The 16,843-nt window shown below is 41.1% G+C and overlaps 1 gene segment (V, D, J or C); it reads left to right on the top strand.

Annotated features, from left to right (window-relative positions):
- Positions 1-14,955, top strand: part of LOC141145978 (Ig heavy chain C region, secreted form-like) — a 91,016-nt gene extending 76,061 nt beyond the window's left edge. Inside the window, 2 exon segments of the C gene segment in view lie at positions 6,476-6,802; positions 12,491-14,955. Of these exon segments, the coding sequence occupies positions 6,476-6,802; positions 12,491-12,612 (449 nt within the window).
- The last annotated feature ends 1,888 nt before the right edge of the window (positions 14,956-16,843 follow it).

The raw sequence follows: 16,843 nt of genomic DNA on the forward strand, positions 1-16,843 counted from the left end.
CAATGTGGATCTTCTTTTAAAACCCTAGTTCCCTGTCTGTCTCTGACCTAAATACCTTGAGCCACTGATCTGGTAAAAGCATGCAAGTGAAGTAGACTCAGAAAGTGCAGAAGCCAAGGAATCGGCATGACAGTTAGGAAACTTACATTTTCAGGACAGCAATGACAGTTTACATATACAGTGGTTCCTTGGATTACAAGCATAATTTGTTCCAGAAAAATGCTTGTAATCCGAAGCACTCATATATCAAAGCAAGTTTCCCTATAGGAGTCAATGGAAACTCAAATAATTTGTTCCACAGTGACTACTATTGTATGCAGTACTGCATGTGGCCAGAGGTGGGGGGCGCCAGACACACTCGAAAACACTCGGTGACTGCTCAGAGCCGCTCGGATGCACTCGGGAACTGAGTGCTTCCGAGTGTTTACGAGTGTCTCCGAGCGGCTCCGAGCAGCTCCAAGTGTCACCGGCGCCCCCGCACCTCTGGCCAAATGTGGTACTGCACACTCCATAGGCTTGAATCCTGCTCGTCTTACAAAACAACGCTCGCAAACCAAGTCAGGATTTTAAAGAAATAATAGCTCGTATTGCGAAACGCTTGTAAACCGCGTTACTTACAATCCAAGGTATTACTGTACATAGTTACATAGTTAGTCAGGCTGAAAAAAGACACAAGTCCATCTGGTTCAACCAATAAAAAATACGTGTTAGCTACTACTAATCTCTGCTTTTAAAAACAATTGCTCTTGACTGGAGAAACTTCATTAGAAAGAACATTTATATTTCCATACAATATGGATGAGTTCAAACTAACACAGAGGTAAAAAGGAACTAATGACTCTACTTGGTTATATAATTACAACAGGCGAAGGTACCGTTGTGACTAAGCCTGTGACTAAGCCTGTATAGATTAAAGACAATTGCTTACACCAGTGACATTGAAGCCGTGGTCTAGGTGCGTTCCTCTGAATTAATAACGCATATCACAAAAGAGGAGAAGAAAAAAAGCAATTCATCAAGGAGGAACAGGCAATGGTCAAAAATATATAAATATACTATTTATTGAAAAATCACTTTTAACACCAATCAAAAAAATATACTGTATAAAACAGGTACCACCACCGATATTAAAATTGACAACGTTGTCATGAACAGACACAGATGGCCACCACACACATGTACCATGCACACCTCCTATGAATAGATGCAGGATGATATCTATAGTGATTCATCTAACCATGAGCTGATAGTGCTGATGAATTGCAGAGTAACAGCTGGTAATAAATGGGAGGGGAGTGGATGGCGGTGTGACCACCCTGGAAATCACGACCTCTGTATAAATGTAAGGACAGGAGGAAGAGGGGGGAGAAGGGAGAACCTGACAATGACCCGCTTGCTGCTGGGGCACTGGACACTACTGTCCTTGTCTGTGAAGTCCACCCCGAACATTCAATACCATGGGGCACTAATAGCAGGGAAGGAAAGTTCCTGGGTATAAGAGGCAATGAGCCGTGGAGGATAGGATCGGGCTGAGCGCTGGCTTGGTGAATGGCTCAGGGGTGAAATGCAGCTTACAGATTGAAGTAGCAGTCCCATGCTAGGGATACAAAAAAGGTAAGATCTCACCCAGTGTAGGCACTATGATACACCGATTCACATCACGGAGCCGATTCTAACTCACGCCACCTCCAGCTGATTGATCAAGCTGTCTTCCGTCCCCCTGCGTGTAGTCACAGGTGCCATCCCAATGGTAGTGTTCGAGGAACATAAGATTGGCCCAGAAGATTGCAGTGGGTAATGCAGGGCATTCAAGTGCATTCAATCATCCCCTCGTCCAGTTCCCGGGTAAATTCAGACAGCTTAGTGAGTTGCGGGCAGGGATTCCAGGGCTAGTGGGTGGGTCTGTGAGAACGCTATGGGAAGCGTGATGGCGTCATGCTGACGCGTTTCATCCGTCACTCGGATTTCCTCAGAGCAAGGAAATATGCATAAGTTGGCATGTAGTGCTAATTGATTTAGGTAAACCTAAATGAAGAACCTAAAATCCAAAAAGTGGGAGACTGAATAATCAATGCAGATTCATGGTTGTTATTCAAGTGAACAAAGCACATGTTACAGATGTCATTATTGAATCACCATAGGCATGTTATATTGTGTATTTGTCAGAATATGTCACAAAGGAGTACATGTTTTATATCTGGATTCATTTTATTATCCATATATAAATCTACTCTGCACAAGCATTTTGGAGATTGAAACATAAAGTAAAAGCATAAATCTTGCCCTATATGTAACAGATTTAAGTAGGAATGAGCCAAAAACACCCCACCCCCTTGCAGCAGAACATAAGAAACAGACAAAAAAATTGTGCGAACACGTGAACACTGTTAAAGTCTATGGGAAAAAAGCAAAAGTGCTGATTTTAAAGGCTTATATGCAAGTTATTGCCATAAAAAGTGTTTTGGGGCCTGGGTCCTATCCCAGGGGACATGTATCAACGCAAAAAAAAGTTTTAAAAATGGACATTTTTAAAAACTGACATTTTTTCAGGAGCAGTGCTTTTAAAAATGCTTAAAGTGAAACAATAAAAATGAAATATTCCTTTAAATATCGTGCCTGGGGGGTCTCCCATGGTCTCCCAACAGTATGCCTGTTCATAACAGTACCACAGCAAAATTAAATTTCTAAAGGAAAATGTGTAATTCAAAACTGCTGGCGGCTGTAATGTATTGTCGGATCCTGGCAATATAGATAAAAATCATTGAAGAAAACAACGTGGGTTCCCCCCCAGTCCATTACCAGGCCCTTTGGGGATATTAAGGGGAACCCCGCACCAAAATTTTTTTTAAAAATGGCGTGGAGGTCCCCCCCAAAATCAATACCTGACCCTTCAGGTCTGGTATGGATTTTAAGGGGAACCCCTCACCAAAATAAAAAAAATGGCGTGGGGCCCCCCTAAAATCCATACCAGACCCTTATCCGAGCATGTGACCCGGCAGGAAAAGGGGGGGACGAGAGAGCACCCCCCTTCCTGAACCATACCAGGCCACATGCCCTTAACATGGGGAGGGTGCTTTGGGGTCCCCCCCAAAACACCTTGTCCCCATGTTGATGGGGACAAGGGCCTCTTCCCCACAACCCTTGCCTGGTGGTTGTGGGGGTCTGTGGGCGGGGGTTTATCAGAATCTGGAAGCCCCCTTTAACATACCCTATGTGGATGGGTATCGGGTACATTGTACCCCTACGCATTCACCAAAAAAAGGTTACCCCTTCTGACATCATGTGACTTCACATGACATCAGAGGGTGGAGGGTTACCTGTTTATGTCACCGGGTGGCCCCGCCCTCAGCTATATAACAGCTGTTATCATGAACAGGCTGCAGTCACGGGGACGCCTCCCATGGAGGCGGAGTATTTATGGGGTTTTTTTTTTTTTTTCGGTCGTCGGCGCTGTGATTAAAGATGGATTTACATCGCGGCACACTGTCCAAAACTGTCTTCTGTCATTTTTACTTTTTTGACACTTTTTTTTGTGAATGAGTAGGGGTACAATTGTACCCCATACTTATTCACATAGGGGGGCTGGGATCTGGGGACCCCTTGGTAAAGGGGGCTTCCATATTCCAATAAGCCCCCCACCCACAGACCCCCACAATCACCCGGCAAGGGTTGTGGGGAAGAGACGAGGCCCTTGTCCCCATCAACATGGGGTCAAGGTGTTTTGGGGGGACCCAAAGCACCCTCCTTATGTTGAGGGCATGTGGCCTGGTACGGTACAGGAGGGTGGTGCTCTCTCTCATCCCCCCCTTTTCCTGCGGCCTGCCAGGTTGTGTACTCGGATAAGGGTCTGGTATGGATTTTAGGGGGGACCCCCACGCCATTTTTTTTTTTACATTTTGATGTGGGGGTCACGCTGTTTTTTCAATGATTTTTATCTGTATGGCCGTGATCCGACAATACATTACAACCACAAGCAGTTTTAAATTATTTTTTTTCCTTTTCCTTTCATTTCCTTTTGCTGCTCTCTTTCATTACATTATGTATGGCCGCAGCCTCACATAGTGTGGGACAGGGACTCAGCCCCCTGAGCCATGATTGGCCAAAGGCCCCCTGCCTTTGGCCAATCATGGCTCTCACAGCGGAGCATGCAGGTCATACTTTGGCCAGTCAGCTGTCATCAATGCACTGCGATCTTGCAGTGTATTGACGGTAGGGGTGTGCATCTTCACTGGTCTCACGATTCGATTACGATTATCTGGTCAACGATTCGATTCCGTAATGCATCACGATGCATCACGATTACCGACGAGCTCCCACTTCCGCTTGGGTCGTCTAGGCGGCCCTTCCTCCCTGCAATCTTCTGGGACACATTACAGTTCCCAGAAGATTGCCTGGCTGTGCAGGGCAGCGCAGTGAGACAGGCGCACCCGGCTGTGAAGCTGCAAGCTGTCACAGCCAGATGCCCACAGTAGTATTGCCAGCGCCGTGGACAGGCAGGGGAGAAAATGGAGGGTTTGGGTGGCCACGCCGCTGGATTGTGGGACAGGTGTCTTTTTATTAAAAGTCAGAAGATACACTTTTTTTGTAGCTGCTGACTTTTAATAAACAAAAAATTTACTAGGCGGCCCCTCCCTGCCAGCGATCTTCTGGGTCCCAGAAGATTGGCTGGCCAATGGCAGAGCGCAGTGTGGCTCGTGCAGTCTGTGCCCGGCTGTGAAGCCATAAGCTGTCACAGGCGGGTGTCACTGCCCACAGTAGATATGACGGCGCAGAGAAGAGGGAGAGGAGCAAGGCTCTGTGCGGCCACATCGCTGGACCGTGGGACAGGTGAATGTCTGATTATTAAAAGTCAGCAGCTACCCTTTTTGTAGCTGCTGACTTTTAATAAACTAAAAAACGGGTGGAACTCCACTTTACGTAGTGCACTAATCCGGTGTACTACAAGGTACAGGAATTCACACACACGGCTGCTGGGAGGTCAGGAGGGATTACAATCCACAACTGACAAACAGCCCTGTGAAGTTCCTGTACTGTCTCTGTGATGACATTTCTCTGGACTTCCTCGTTTGCACCTTCCAGCACACTAGGAGTTAACACAGTGGAATGTGCAAACTGGGGGGGGCCCGGAGAAATAATGTCACAGAGCAGATGTAGGAGACAGTGTAAGTAGAATACAAACACATTTGTACTCTACATACAGCTGTTAAAATACCTGAGTGTTAAAAAATGCAGTTAAAATCTATTAAGTGCCCACCGCTGTATCTGCATTTTAAAATATATGCAGCTTCATATCTTATTTTTCAGTCTGTGTATATAACTGTTTTTGTCAAAATGGCTTTTGCTATTAAAGTTGAAAAATCGATGTTGGGTGTGACGTCATCCCGACTTGCCCCACCCCTCCCGGAAGTGTGCTCCGAGCGTCTTTGGCAAAATAGCTTTTGCTATTAAATGCAGCTGTAATCCATTAAGTGGTGATCGCTGTATGTGTTTTTTTAAATATATGCAGCTTCATACCTCATTTTTTTAGTCTGTGAATAAAACTGTATGAGCCGGTCATGTGACTGCTCAGTCCGGTCCGCATCTTTCTCCTCTCAGTCTCACGTCTCTCTGTCTCTCCTGACGTCAGTGGGAGTTCTCAGCCCCGCCCACCAACTGTAGCTATCAGATCAGAAGAGAGGCGGGCGGGGCTGACATCAGGAGAGACAGAGAGGAGAGGGGCAGGCCGGACCGAGCAGTCACATGAGCGCCGGGATATAAAATTATATACAGAGTAAAAACGAGGTATGAAGCTACATATATTTAAAAAAAAAACACATACAGCGGCCACCACTGAATGGATTACAATTGCATTTAATAGCAAAAGCTATTTTGCCAAAGACGCTCGGAGCACACTTCAGGGAGGGGCGGGGCAAGTCGGGATGACGTCACACCCGACTTCGATTTTTCAGGGTGCTTGCATCGATGCTGCATCTTGGACCCCCGAATCGCGATGCATCAATGCAGCGATTAAATTCCACACCCCTAATTGACGGTCTCACAGTTCATTATGGGGCATTCTGCAGGCACTCAAATTTCCCGCGAACGCCCTAGAATGTTCTTCATTTGGCGAATGGGCGAACACCCGATGTTCGAGTCGAACTTACGTTCGACTCGAACATCGGGCTCATCCCTAGATTTAAGCACAGATAAATACATTTGTGAGTAAATGTAAAGTGATCATAAAATGGTTTCGTTTTATATTTTTTGTATAATTTTGTTTTACTTTGAATAGAATGTTCAGGGTTAGAACCCTTTTTAGGGTTTCATTACTGTGTTCCTGCAGGGGAGATTTTCTCTAATTTCCTACTCTCTTCTCCTATAGAGGTCTCCCCTCTTCTTCTTTTATCCAAGATGTTATAAAACCTGGAGGTCAAATTCAATACTTCCCACCAATTAATTATTTATATCCTACTTGTATTGTAACTGTTCTTTCTAGATCAGCCTGTGAAGGAACCAGAAGTGACCATCTTTAAGTCTAGCAAGATAGAGGTGGCTAGAGAAGGGTTTGCAATTTATACATGCAGCCTGAAACATTTTTTCCCTGCGGCAATCAGGGTGCTCTGGAATGATGGTGACAGTGAGCAAGAGGTGAAATCACAGCAAGGTGAAATTAAGCACAATACTGACAACACATATTCACTGAGCAGCTCAATAAAAGTGCCAAAATATGACCTGAGAAGTACATATACATGCAAGTACAATCAGAGGACAACCAAGGAAGGCTGGAAGAATATATCTGTATCAGGAAATGAGTACATTCAAGGTATGAATATCTACTAAAATTATTTTTTTCTTGCGCACCCCCAATATGCAAGATAATAGTTATTTTTGTAGTAAGTCAGAGTGAACATCAAAACAATAATTGATGAAATATACTGAAAGTTGATTTATAAAAAAAAAAATGTATATCTGTTATATAAGGAATGAAAATAAAATAGAATATTGCAAACAAATTGGTCAAATCCAGTGCACCCGAGCAACCCATTACTGCAGACAAGACCAAACCAACATATTACTTTTTTTGGGAATTCAAAAGGTCTCTTGAAAGGACAAACCTGTGTATGTCCAGCCATAAAGGCCAACTTTGTTTTATGTATTGTGCAGGACATCATGGTCATGTATTCTTAGCATGACACCTTGAAGCCACAGTGCATCAATGCCACTTCAGCAACATTAGAGTCACATTACCAGCCAGAAGATAACAGAGAAACTTAAGTAAAATAAAAAGCATAAAGTATGCTGGGAAGTACTGCTCGAGTATGCCACTGATGGGAAGAGCTCCATAAAGTCATTATTAACCAACAAATAGGCTGATGTCAATTAAAAATAAATCCCACATTCTTACTGTTCCATATTCTAGTAGGTTTTTAGTGGTGAGTGGCAGAGGATCTGCACAAAACTGCAGATGTCTGAACACCAATAAAAGAGACAGGGGTCAATTTGGGACAAATCTGATGACTACCAGGTTTAAGTTACTCATCACTACAATGTACTGTAAATGCATAAATGTATTTTTTGTGCTTTTTTTATGCCTATTTGCAATACAAAATTGTCTTAGCCCTGGTTCACATTGGTGCATTATGACATGCGATTTGACATGTCAAATCGGCGGCAATTGCCGGCATTGGCGCCGTCCTAATCGGTGCGACGCTGCATTAGCGGTGCGGCACCAATTTCAAAAAGTAGTTTTTGTACTACTTTTTGCGATTTTCGGGTGCGATTTCCATTGACATCTATGCAAAAACCCACACAGATGTCTGTGACATCGCCGCCTAAACCGGGACTGAGCTGCGGGAGTGAAATCATGCGAGTTCAGCTGAACTCGCACGGCTTCATTCCCACAGCTCAGTGTGAACCTGGGCTTACTCTGTTTTAAACTTTAGCAGGTATCATAAATAATAATAAATCTTTTACATAGATCCAGAGAAGCAATTATACTCATCATTATTCTGAAGGCAATACTTTTGAGGTTTGATTCTAGTATCATTTTTTGAACAGTAGACCTCGAAAAATGTCTTACAGTCTTTGTCTAAGGGCCATACCACACTAGCAGTCCTATGGCTGGTAAAGGAGAAGTATAGCCAAAGCTTTTTTTTTTGGCCCTACTTCTCCTATGCATCACAGGAGTGCAGTTTGTTCTGCACTCCTGTGACCCGTTTTCAGCTGCTGTCAGACATTACTCAGTCGGTCGAGGCTGGGGAAAAATCCTGACTTTATATCCAGAATCCTCCCAGATTCCTGGACCGGCAGCTGGCTTATCCTTTTAGCTGCGGTGCTGGGAGACTGAGCCAGTTGCTCCCTCCCCAGCCCAGCACTTCCCTGAGCGCTGGAGGGGCAGAGCAGAGAGGCTTGACTTACAGTCACCTCTCTACGCTCAGAGTGGAGGGAGGAACCGAGCAATCAGTGGTGTTTGATCGCTCAGTTCTCAATGCAGGAGCGGCGGGGGACAGGAGCAGCATTTGAACGATGCTGCATCCACCTAGGTGAGTAGAAGGTTTTTTTGGGGGGTTTTTTGATATCTCATACTTCTCTTTTAAAATTTGCCATGGTCAGGATCATTAAAAACGGCATAATAAATATTTACCTACTTACATTTGTCACTCCCATGCTGGCCAGCTGAGTGAGGGGTTGCTCCCTTGTGGAAGAAAACACTGCAAAATGTAAGTCACCAGTGAGGAAGCAACGTCTCCCTCATCCAGATAGTAAGGAAGTGACACATGAAATTAAGCGAGTATTTCTCCTTACCTGTTTACCCCGTATGCCCCGTACACACGGTCGGATTTTCCGACGGAAAATGTGTGATAGGACCTTGTTGTCGGAAATTCCGACCGTGTGTAGGGTCCATCACACATTTTCCATCGGATTTTCCGACACACAAAGTTTGAGAGCAGGACCTCAAATTTTCCGACAACAAAATCCGTTGTCGGAAATTTCGATCGTGTGTGCACAAATCCGACGGACAAAGTGCCACGCATGCTCAGAATAAATAAAGAGATGAAAGCTATTGGCCACTGCCCCGTTTATAGTCCCGACGTAGGTGTTTTACGTCACCGCGTTCAGAACGATCGGATTTTCCGACGTGTGTATGCAAGACAAGTTTGAGCCAACATCCGTCGGAAAAAATCCCAGGATTTTGTTGTCGGAATGTCCGAACAAAGTCCGACCGTGTGTACGGGGCAGTAGAGTGATCATGTCACTGGAAAGTTCTTGCCTATGATAAGATCACTTGAGTAACATGGTCCTTATTTTATTTACCCATTTTTTTAGTAAAGACTAAAAAGTATTTTTTTATTCCACTTGGTTTGTTGATTGATTTGTTGATTAAGTTGATACAACTCAGCATGGAGGAAACATACATCAGTTTTAAAGGACAACTGCAGTTTGGCTCCTAAACTTGTAAAGCAGATTCTGTGATTCTTCTTTACTTGAAAGGTTCAGAAACTACTCACTGCAAACTGTTTCATTTTTTGAAGCGTTACAAAATGCAAACAAAGTGAAGAAGTGTATAACAAAGTTATTAATATCTGTAGACTGAACTTTCTAATACATCAAGCAAATTAACAATGTATATATATACAGGGGGTCCCCGGGTTACAAACAAGTTAGGGACTGTAGGTTTGTTCTTAAGTTGAATCTGTTTGTAAGTCGGAACATGTACATTTTTTAAGTGTAGCTCCAGCCAAAAAAAATATTTTTAAGCTTTTTGGATAGCATAGGGAAGGGTTAACACCCCTGTAATGTTTGTTTTGCTGTGTGTGCCCCTGTTCAGAAGATTTCACCTCACTTTCTGTCCCAATGATAATTGGATTTTGAAAATTTTGGGTTGTTGTGGAAACAAGCCTTGGTGGTAAAGCATCAGTGGAGGTACCTTTTCCCCATAATAGCTCTTACAGGAATGAATTTCCCTTCCTAGGGGTAGATTTCCTCTCACTTCCTGTTGTCTCCCTCCGTTTGTAAGTAGGAGTCGTTTGTAAGTCGGATGTTTGTAACTAGGGGACCCCCTGTATATATATATATATATATATATATATATATATATATATATATATATATATATATATAAAAGAGTAAAGTTCCAAAGGTTGCTGCACTTAAAAATGTGTTGCTTTATTCCATCAAATCTTTGGAGAAAGATTACGAAGCAAGTAGAGTCATTCCAAAAAAAATACTTACAGTCATCTGTTCAGACAAAGATTACGTTTTGGGGTGATTTGTTCGCGCCCTTCCTTAGATCAGTCATGATTAGATTAGCATTAGATTGGCAAGGTAACCCTGCCTAAGAAGGGAAGGAGAAGGGAAATAGAAGGGAGGAGGAGGGTAAGGGTAGGACAAGCCAGTCACCATGGTATAAACATATTCAAACTCTAACTGTACATTTAGGGTTTGATAACCAGAGATCTCATTTAACTCTAAATCTTGTGCTAGTGAGGGTTGTGATCGCCAATAATTTCTCCATCTCACACTGATGGTTGAGAGTGAGAATGGCATCACTAGGGGAGGGTGGATTGGAAGAGTTCCATTGTCTTGTAATTGTGATTTTTGCTGCAAATAAAACTGTAAAATTTGTACTATTGTTACTCGGAATTTAGGTTGGAATGTATTAATATATGGAAGTGTAGGATGGCTAGTTCTGGGTTAGGAGCCATATGTGTTGGCCACATATATCTGACAATATGGAAAAGATCTTATTCCAGAATGACCTCATAAGATTTGGGCTTTAAAGCTCGAGTTAAGGTTTGGATAATTTGGCATAGTTACACTGCTCCAGCTTGGACCATTGTAAGTATGCATGTTCCATATCTGCAGGATCCCTATGGAAGCTGGAAATCACTAGTAGTAGGCACTACTACTACAGTTATTGTTGCTGTCTTCCAGGTCCTGTTCCAAATGGCTTCCCTGCTGCTTAGTGAACACAGGGGGTTACTTGCTTGGGACAGGTGCAATTCAACCTGAATTTTCTGCATTGGATGAGGTGGAGAGGAGGGGCAGTGATATCACGATCTCCACCTTGTCCAATCAAAGAATGTTTTGCATTAATTGATAAAAATCGACCTGAACGAGTGGCCTCCTGTGCTGACTAAGCAACAGGGCAGCTGCTCGGCACAGGCAACGGAAGACAACAGCGATTAATGTAGTAGTGGTGCCTACTATGGTGATTTCCAACTTCCACAAGGATCCCACAGGTATGGAATATGCATAGTTACATTGGGCCAAAGTAAATATGCATAAATATCCATACTCACTGTTATCTTCAGCCTTGACTGAAATCCTGCAGGGAGCAGCTAGAAGACCCTTGGTCTACAAGTGGTTACATTTCTGACAACTTCAAAGTGCTGCACAGAGTTGAAGTTACAAACTATAAAGGTTTGTTTAGTAAGGTTGCACCCAGGGTGGCTTTACCACAACATTGCAAGAGCAGCCTGTATAGTGAGTATACACATAAAGAATATAAAAAAAATGTGCTAAAAAAAATAAACAGCCTCTACTCTTTCGGTAAATCAACCCCACTGCTTCCAGGTACTGCTCTCCTACATTATTGACTGTAGCATCAAGCCACATATAAGTACAGAAATTCCAGCTCCAAACAGCTATGTAGAGGACAGACTGTTTTTGCCAAAGTTCAGCAAATAATTTCAATGTTCCACAACAACTGTTTTTTCAGTGCTGTAGGCATTTAGAAGCACAAGGTTATAAAACAGAACTGATATTTGCAGTATCTCACTCTGCTTATCTCCCCTAAAATTGCAAAGACTTGCTCTGCCTAGTTGTTATCATTTAGAGCATAGCAGGTAGGTGATTCTGTCATTAGAGGCAGTCCCCAGGTTACAAACAAGGTTCTGTAGGTTTGTTCTTGAGTTGAATTTGTATGTAAGTTGAAACAGGTACATTTTTTAAGTGTAACTCCAGCCCAAATTTTTTTTTTAGGTTATTTTGATAGCATAGGGAAGTGTTAACAACCCTGTAATGTTTATTTTGCTGTCTGTGCCCCTGTTCAGAAGATTTCACCTCCCTTTCTGTCCCTGTGACAATTGAATTTTGAAAATTTTGGGTTGTCATGCAAACAAGGATTGGTGAATGGTGATAAAGCTTCAGTGGAGACACCTTTTTCCCCATGATAACTCTTACAGCAGTGAATTTCCCTTCCTATGGGTAGATTTTCTCTTACATCATGTTGTCCCCCTCCGTTTGCAAGTAGTAGTAATAGTAGTTTCAGTTTTGAGTAACAGAAGCAAATATCACTGCTAGTGAGGGAGCAATGATTTAACAACATGTTACTGCGTTAGGGTAGCAAGGAGGTGACTCCATAGCATAAGTTGAATTATAATTATTCTGTTGCTAGGTAAACACTGCTGGAGAAAGAATCACCCACCTAACATGGTTCTTATATCACATCACATAAAACTTCAGCAGGCACATTTTGTTTTAATCGTTTTCTTCTTTTTTCTTCCAGGTAACCCACATTTAAATCACATGCCATATCGAGCAGCACAAATTACCTATGCTGTTCTACTCCTGAAAAGCATTATGTATTGTCCACTTCTGATTTTCCTTAAGTCCAAAGTCATGCCATGACTTTTCAGAAAGCAAGCATGAACTACACAGCTACAGAAGAATTTTATTATTTTAGTCTTCAAAGTACTAACATGCTTTTAGAATTTACTTTTATGAAGTGACATAGTTAAAAAAAACTGTTACCATTTAAATAAGATAAAGACAATAAAAAAGCTTTTAAACATATTTCTGTTATAAATGCAATATGATGAACTTTATAAATTATCATAGAAAAACCTAGATGTTACTTCAGATTTTTAGGCCTAGCTAAGTCGTTAAAATATTATATAATACAATAACTTTTAGAAAAAATATATTAAGACTTAATGTAAAACCTGTGTCTGAAAAAATCCATAGCCAGATAAAGAAAATAGAAAAATGATAGAGAAATCGTGACCAGCTGGAAGAATAGCAACTATCAATAACATTATGTCCTTTAAAATACCATTGACTCTTTTACATTAAATAAATGCAGTTTGAAAAAATAATACATTGAAAAGGACTTAGTATTAGTGTTAACAATTTGTTAAGCAGCAGTACTCATTGTCAAGCAGTGACTGCAAAAGCAAAAATAAATATTTGAATATATAAAACAGAAAAAAATAGAATGCAAATATTAGTTTGGGCAACTGATTATAAAAAGAATTTATTTTTTTAAGAGGGATAATGATAAACAACTATGCTGGTAACCCCGAGCTCCTTCAGATAACAACTAAACGAGGGAAGGGCATAAATAACTGTTTTTTTTAGTTAGGTTAAAAAGAAACTTCAAGTTGAGTATGTATAAAAATATTCAAGATCAACATAAAGCTTTAGTAAATCAAGTGTTTTCCAATACGGCAAAGGATAATGTAACATCAGATTTGCATGAAAGCAAAAATAGTTTACCATCAAAATAGGAAGGGGTTCTTTACAGCAAGAGCAGTTAAACTGTAGAATATAGTGTCTTACTTAGTAATAGCAAAACAGCAAACTGGAAAAGGTCTAGACCAGGGGCATTCAACATTTTGACCCTCCTGGGCCACATTTGAAGAAGAGCTGTTGTCTTGGTCCACACATAAAATACACTTAACAATAAGGATTACTTTTGAGCAGAAAAAGTCAGGCAGATCAAGTTAACCATCACTGATATAGATAATATACATAATAAAACTTCTTTTTTTTGTAATATTTTTTATTACAAAAATAAAAGAGGGCAACATAAAACTAGTGTGATATTTGACACTGTTTTTGCTAAAATACGTCATCAGTATCTGGTTGGATAGATGTAGTAGAAATTCTTAATACGTTTTCAAGGTGCTCATCAGATATTTTGTTTCTAATTTTGCCCTTCGTGTGCTTCATCCCTGAAAATATTTGCACACAAATCTAGGTGCTGCCGAAAACTGATGACATGAATAAGGCACGACTGTGAAGAGAGGGAGATTTTTTGGGAAAATAAAACTTGTAAAAGTCAAGTAAAGAGACACTGTCAAATTTTTCTTGGGCTGTATGTGTTCACTAAGGCTGGGTTCACACTAGTGCGAATTGGATGTGTGTTTTCCCACATCCAATTCACATAACAGGAGATTGTGACCGCCTCTCTATGGAGCCAGTTCACACATCTCCGTAGCGGCTCCGATGCGAATTGCACAGGAGTCCTGTGCATCTTCTGGTCCTTTTCAGTTCTGAATTCAGCCCAAAATTTGGGCTAAAATCGGACCTGAAACAGTGAATAGAGACGCACTGGACTCCTGCTGTGAGCCGCTGCGATCTCTAGTGTGAACCCAGCCTTAGTGTACATGCAAATCAACATTCTTAAGTAAGTTTACGATTTTTTGTGGGGAGTCATTCATAGCCATCTTGGGCCACATGTAGCTCAGTGGCCACAGGTTGGACACCCCTGGCTTAGACAAAATCTTACAATTAATAGTATGCAGAATTATATTTAATAAAGGATTGTCTAAAAGTATTTTGATTTATGGAAATGGTCTAGCTATCTTTCGAGCAGTTAATGTGCTTTATTTCCCTTTAGGGAGAAATTTGTCACAACTATCTAGACTTGCTTTAATTATATAACTTGGAAACATAAATATAATAAATGTAATCTTAAATGTATTTTTCTATTTACTGAATGAATTTTGCTTTCTCGTGGTTACTTGCTGACTTTGCTAGAAATTCATACTGCTGTTACTAAAAACAGTAAACTGTTCTTTATTTAAATATATGTATTGGGTTTTTCTTTTTTTGTGTGTGTGTTACAATGATAGTTTTTTTTCACCATTTTACAGGGAGCATTGAACTATTCATATCTGTTCCTACTCCCAAAGAAAACGTGACTTTTGCTTGCACATAATTGGATAACTGAAGTCAGCACAGGGTCACTTGATTCACTAAGGAATTTTCACTTTGTAAAGTGAATTTTCACTTAGCTTAGTGAACAAGGTAAAGCTATTCTTACTACAATCATCAAAGTAGCAAATCCTGTTATTTATTTTTTTTGTTTTTTTCCCCTTGTGTTTGATTTGGGTATTTAAAGTTAACACCGCTTTGCCTCTTTTAGAAGTCTGTTCTTTTCCTTTGTAATTCAACCCACCCATCCTAACTATGTCAGAATTATGTTCAAATATATATACATATATACCGTGTTTCCCCAAAAATAAGACCTACCCTGATTTTTGGGGAGGGCTGCAATATAAGCCCTACCCCAAAAATAAGCCCTAGTTTAACCGCTAGCTGACCAGCCGCTGCAGTTATACTGCAGCAGGTTGGCATGGCTGCGCAAATCACCATAGGTGTACATTTGCTCTTTAAGACACTATTGCAGGCGTGCGCATCCGCAGCGTGTCCCCAGAGCCGATGCGTGTGCCCGACAGGCGCGATGTCCGCCGGGCACCCGCGATCGCTTGTGACAGAACGAGAACAGGATGTGTGTGTAAACACACAAATCCCTGTTCTGTCAGGGGAGAGGAGACAGATTGTGTGTTCCTACTAAGTAGGAACAATGATCTGTCTCCTCCTGTAGTCACTCCCATCCCCCACAGTTAGAACACACAGTGAGGGAACACATTTAACCCCTTGATCGCCCACTAGTGTTAACCCCTTACCTGCCAGTGACATTTATACAGTAATCAGTGGCTATTTTTAGCTCTGATCACTGTATAAATGTCAGTGGTACCAAAAAAGTGTCAAAAGTGTTCAATCTGTCTGTTGCAATGTCACAGTCCCGATAAAAATCACAGATCACCGCCATCATTAGTAAAAAAATAATAATAATAATAATAAAAATTACATCTATCCCCTATTTTGTAGACACTATAACATTTGCACAAATCAATCAATAAACGCTTATTGCGATTTTTTTTTTTTTTTTTTACCAAAAATATGTAGAGGAATACATAATATCCTAAACTGAGCAGTGACATTTATACAGTAATCAGTGGCTATTTTTAGCTCTGATCACTGTATAAATGTCAGTGGTACCAAAAAAGTGTCAAAAGTGTCCAATCTGTATGCTGCAATGTCACAGTCCCGATAAAAATCGCAGATCACCGCCATCATTAGTAAAAAAAAATTAATAATAATAAAAATTACATCTATCCCCTATTTTGTAGACGCTATAACATTTGTACAAATCAATCAATATAAACTTATTGCGATTTTTTTTTTTTTTTACCAAAAATATGTAGAGGAATACATATCATCCTAAACTGAGCAAGAAATTAGTTTTTTATATTTTTTGGGGGGGATATTTATTATAGCAAAAAGTACAAAATATTGTTTTTTTTCAAAATTGTTGCTCTTTTTTTGTTTATAGCGCAAAAAATAAAAACCACAGTGGTGATCAAATACCCCCAAAAGAAAGCTCTAGTTGTGGGGAAAAAAGTACATAAATTTTGTTTGGGTACAACGTTGCACGACTGTACAATTGTCAGTTAAAGCAATGCAGTGCCGTATCACAAAAAATGGCCTGGTCAGGTAGGGGCCAAATCCTTCCGGGGCTGAAGTGGTTAAAGTGGTTGTAAAATCCTAGAATCCACTCTATTACAGTATTATATAATGTAAACTGTGTATGTTTCTGTAATCTATTTGTGTCAAATACCTTCAGTACAACGCAGCTCGGCGCTCAGCTGACCTCCCGCTGCTCTCCTTCTCTTCTCCCAGCTCTCATCTTGGCCAACCTTGGGTCAAGGAAGCACCAAGCGGTGCTCTAAGAAGGTATTTGGCACAATTGTATTACAGAAACATACACAGTTTACATTATATAATACTG

The sequence above is a fragment of the Aquarana catesbeiana genome, linkage group LG05 (genome assembly GCF_042186555.1).
Source record: "Aquarana catesbeiana isolate 2022-GZ linkage group LG05, ASM4218655v1, whole genome shotgun sequence".
Classification (NCBI taxonomy): Eukaryota; Metazoa; Chordata; class Amphibia; order Anura; family Ranidae; genus Aquarana; species Aquarana catesbeiana.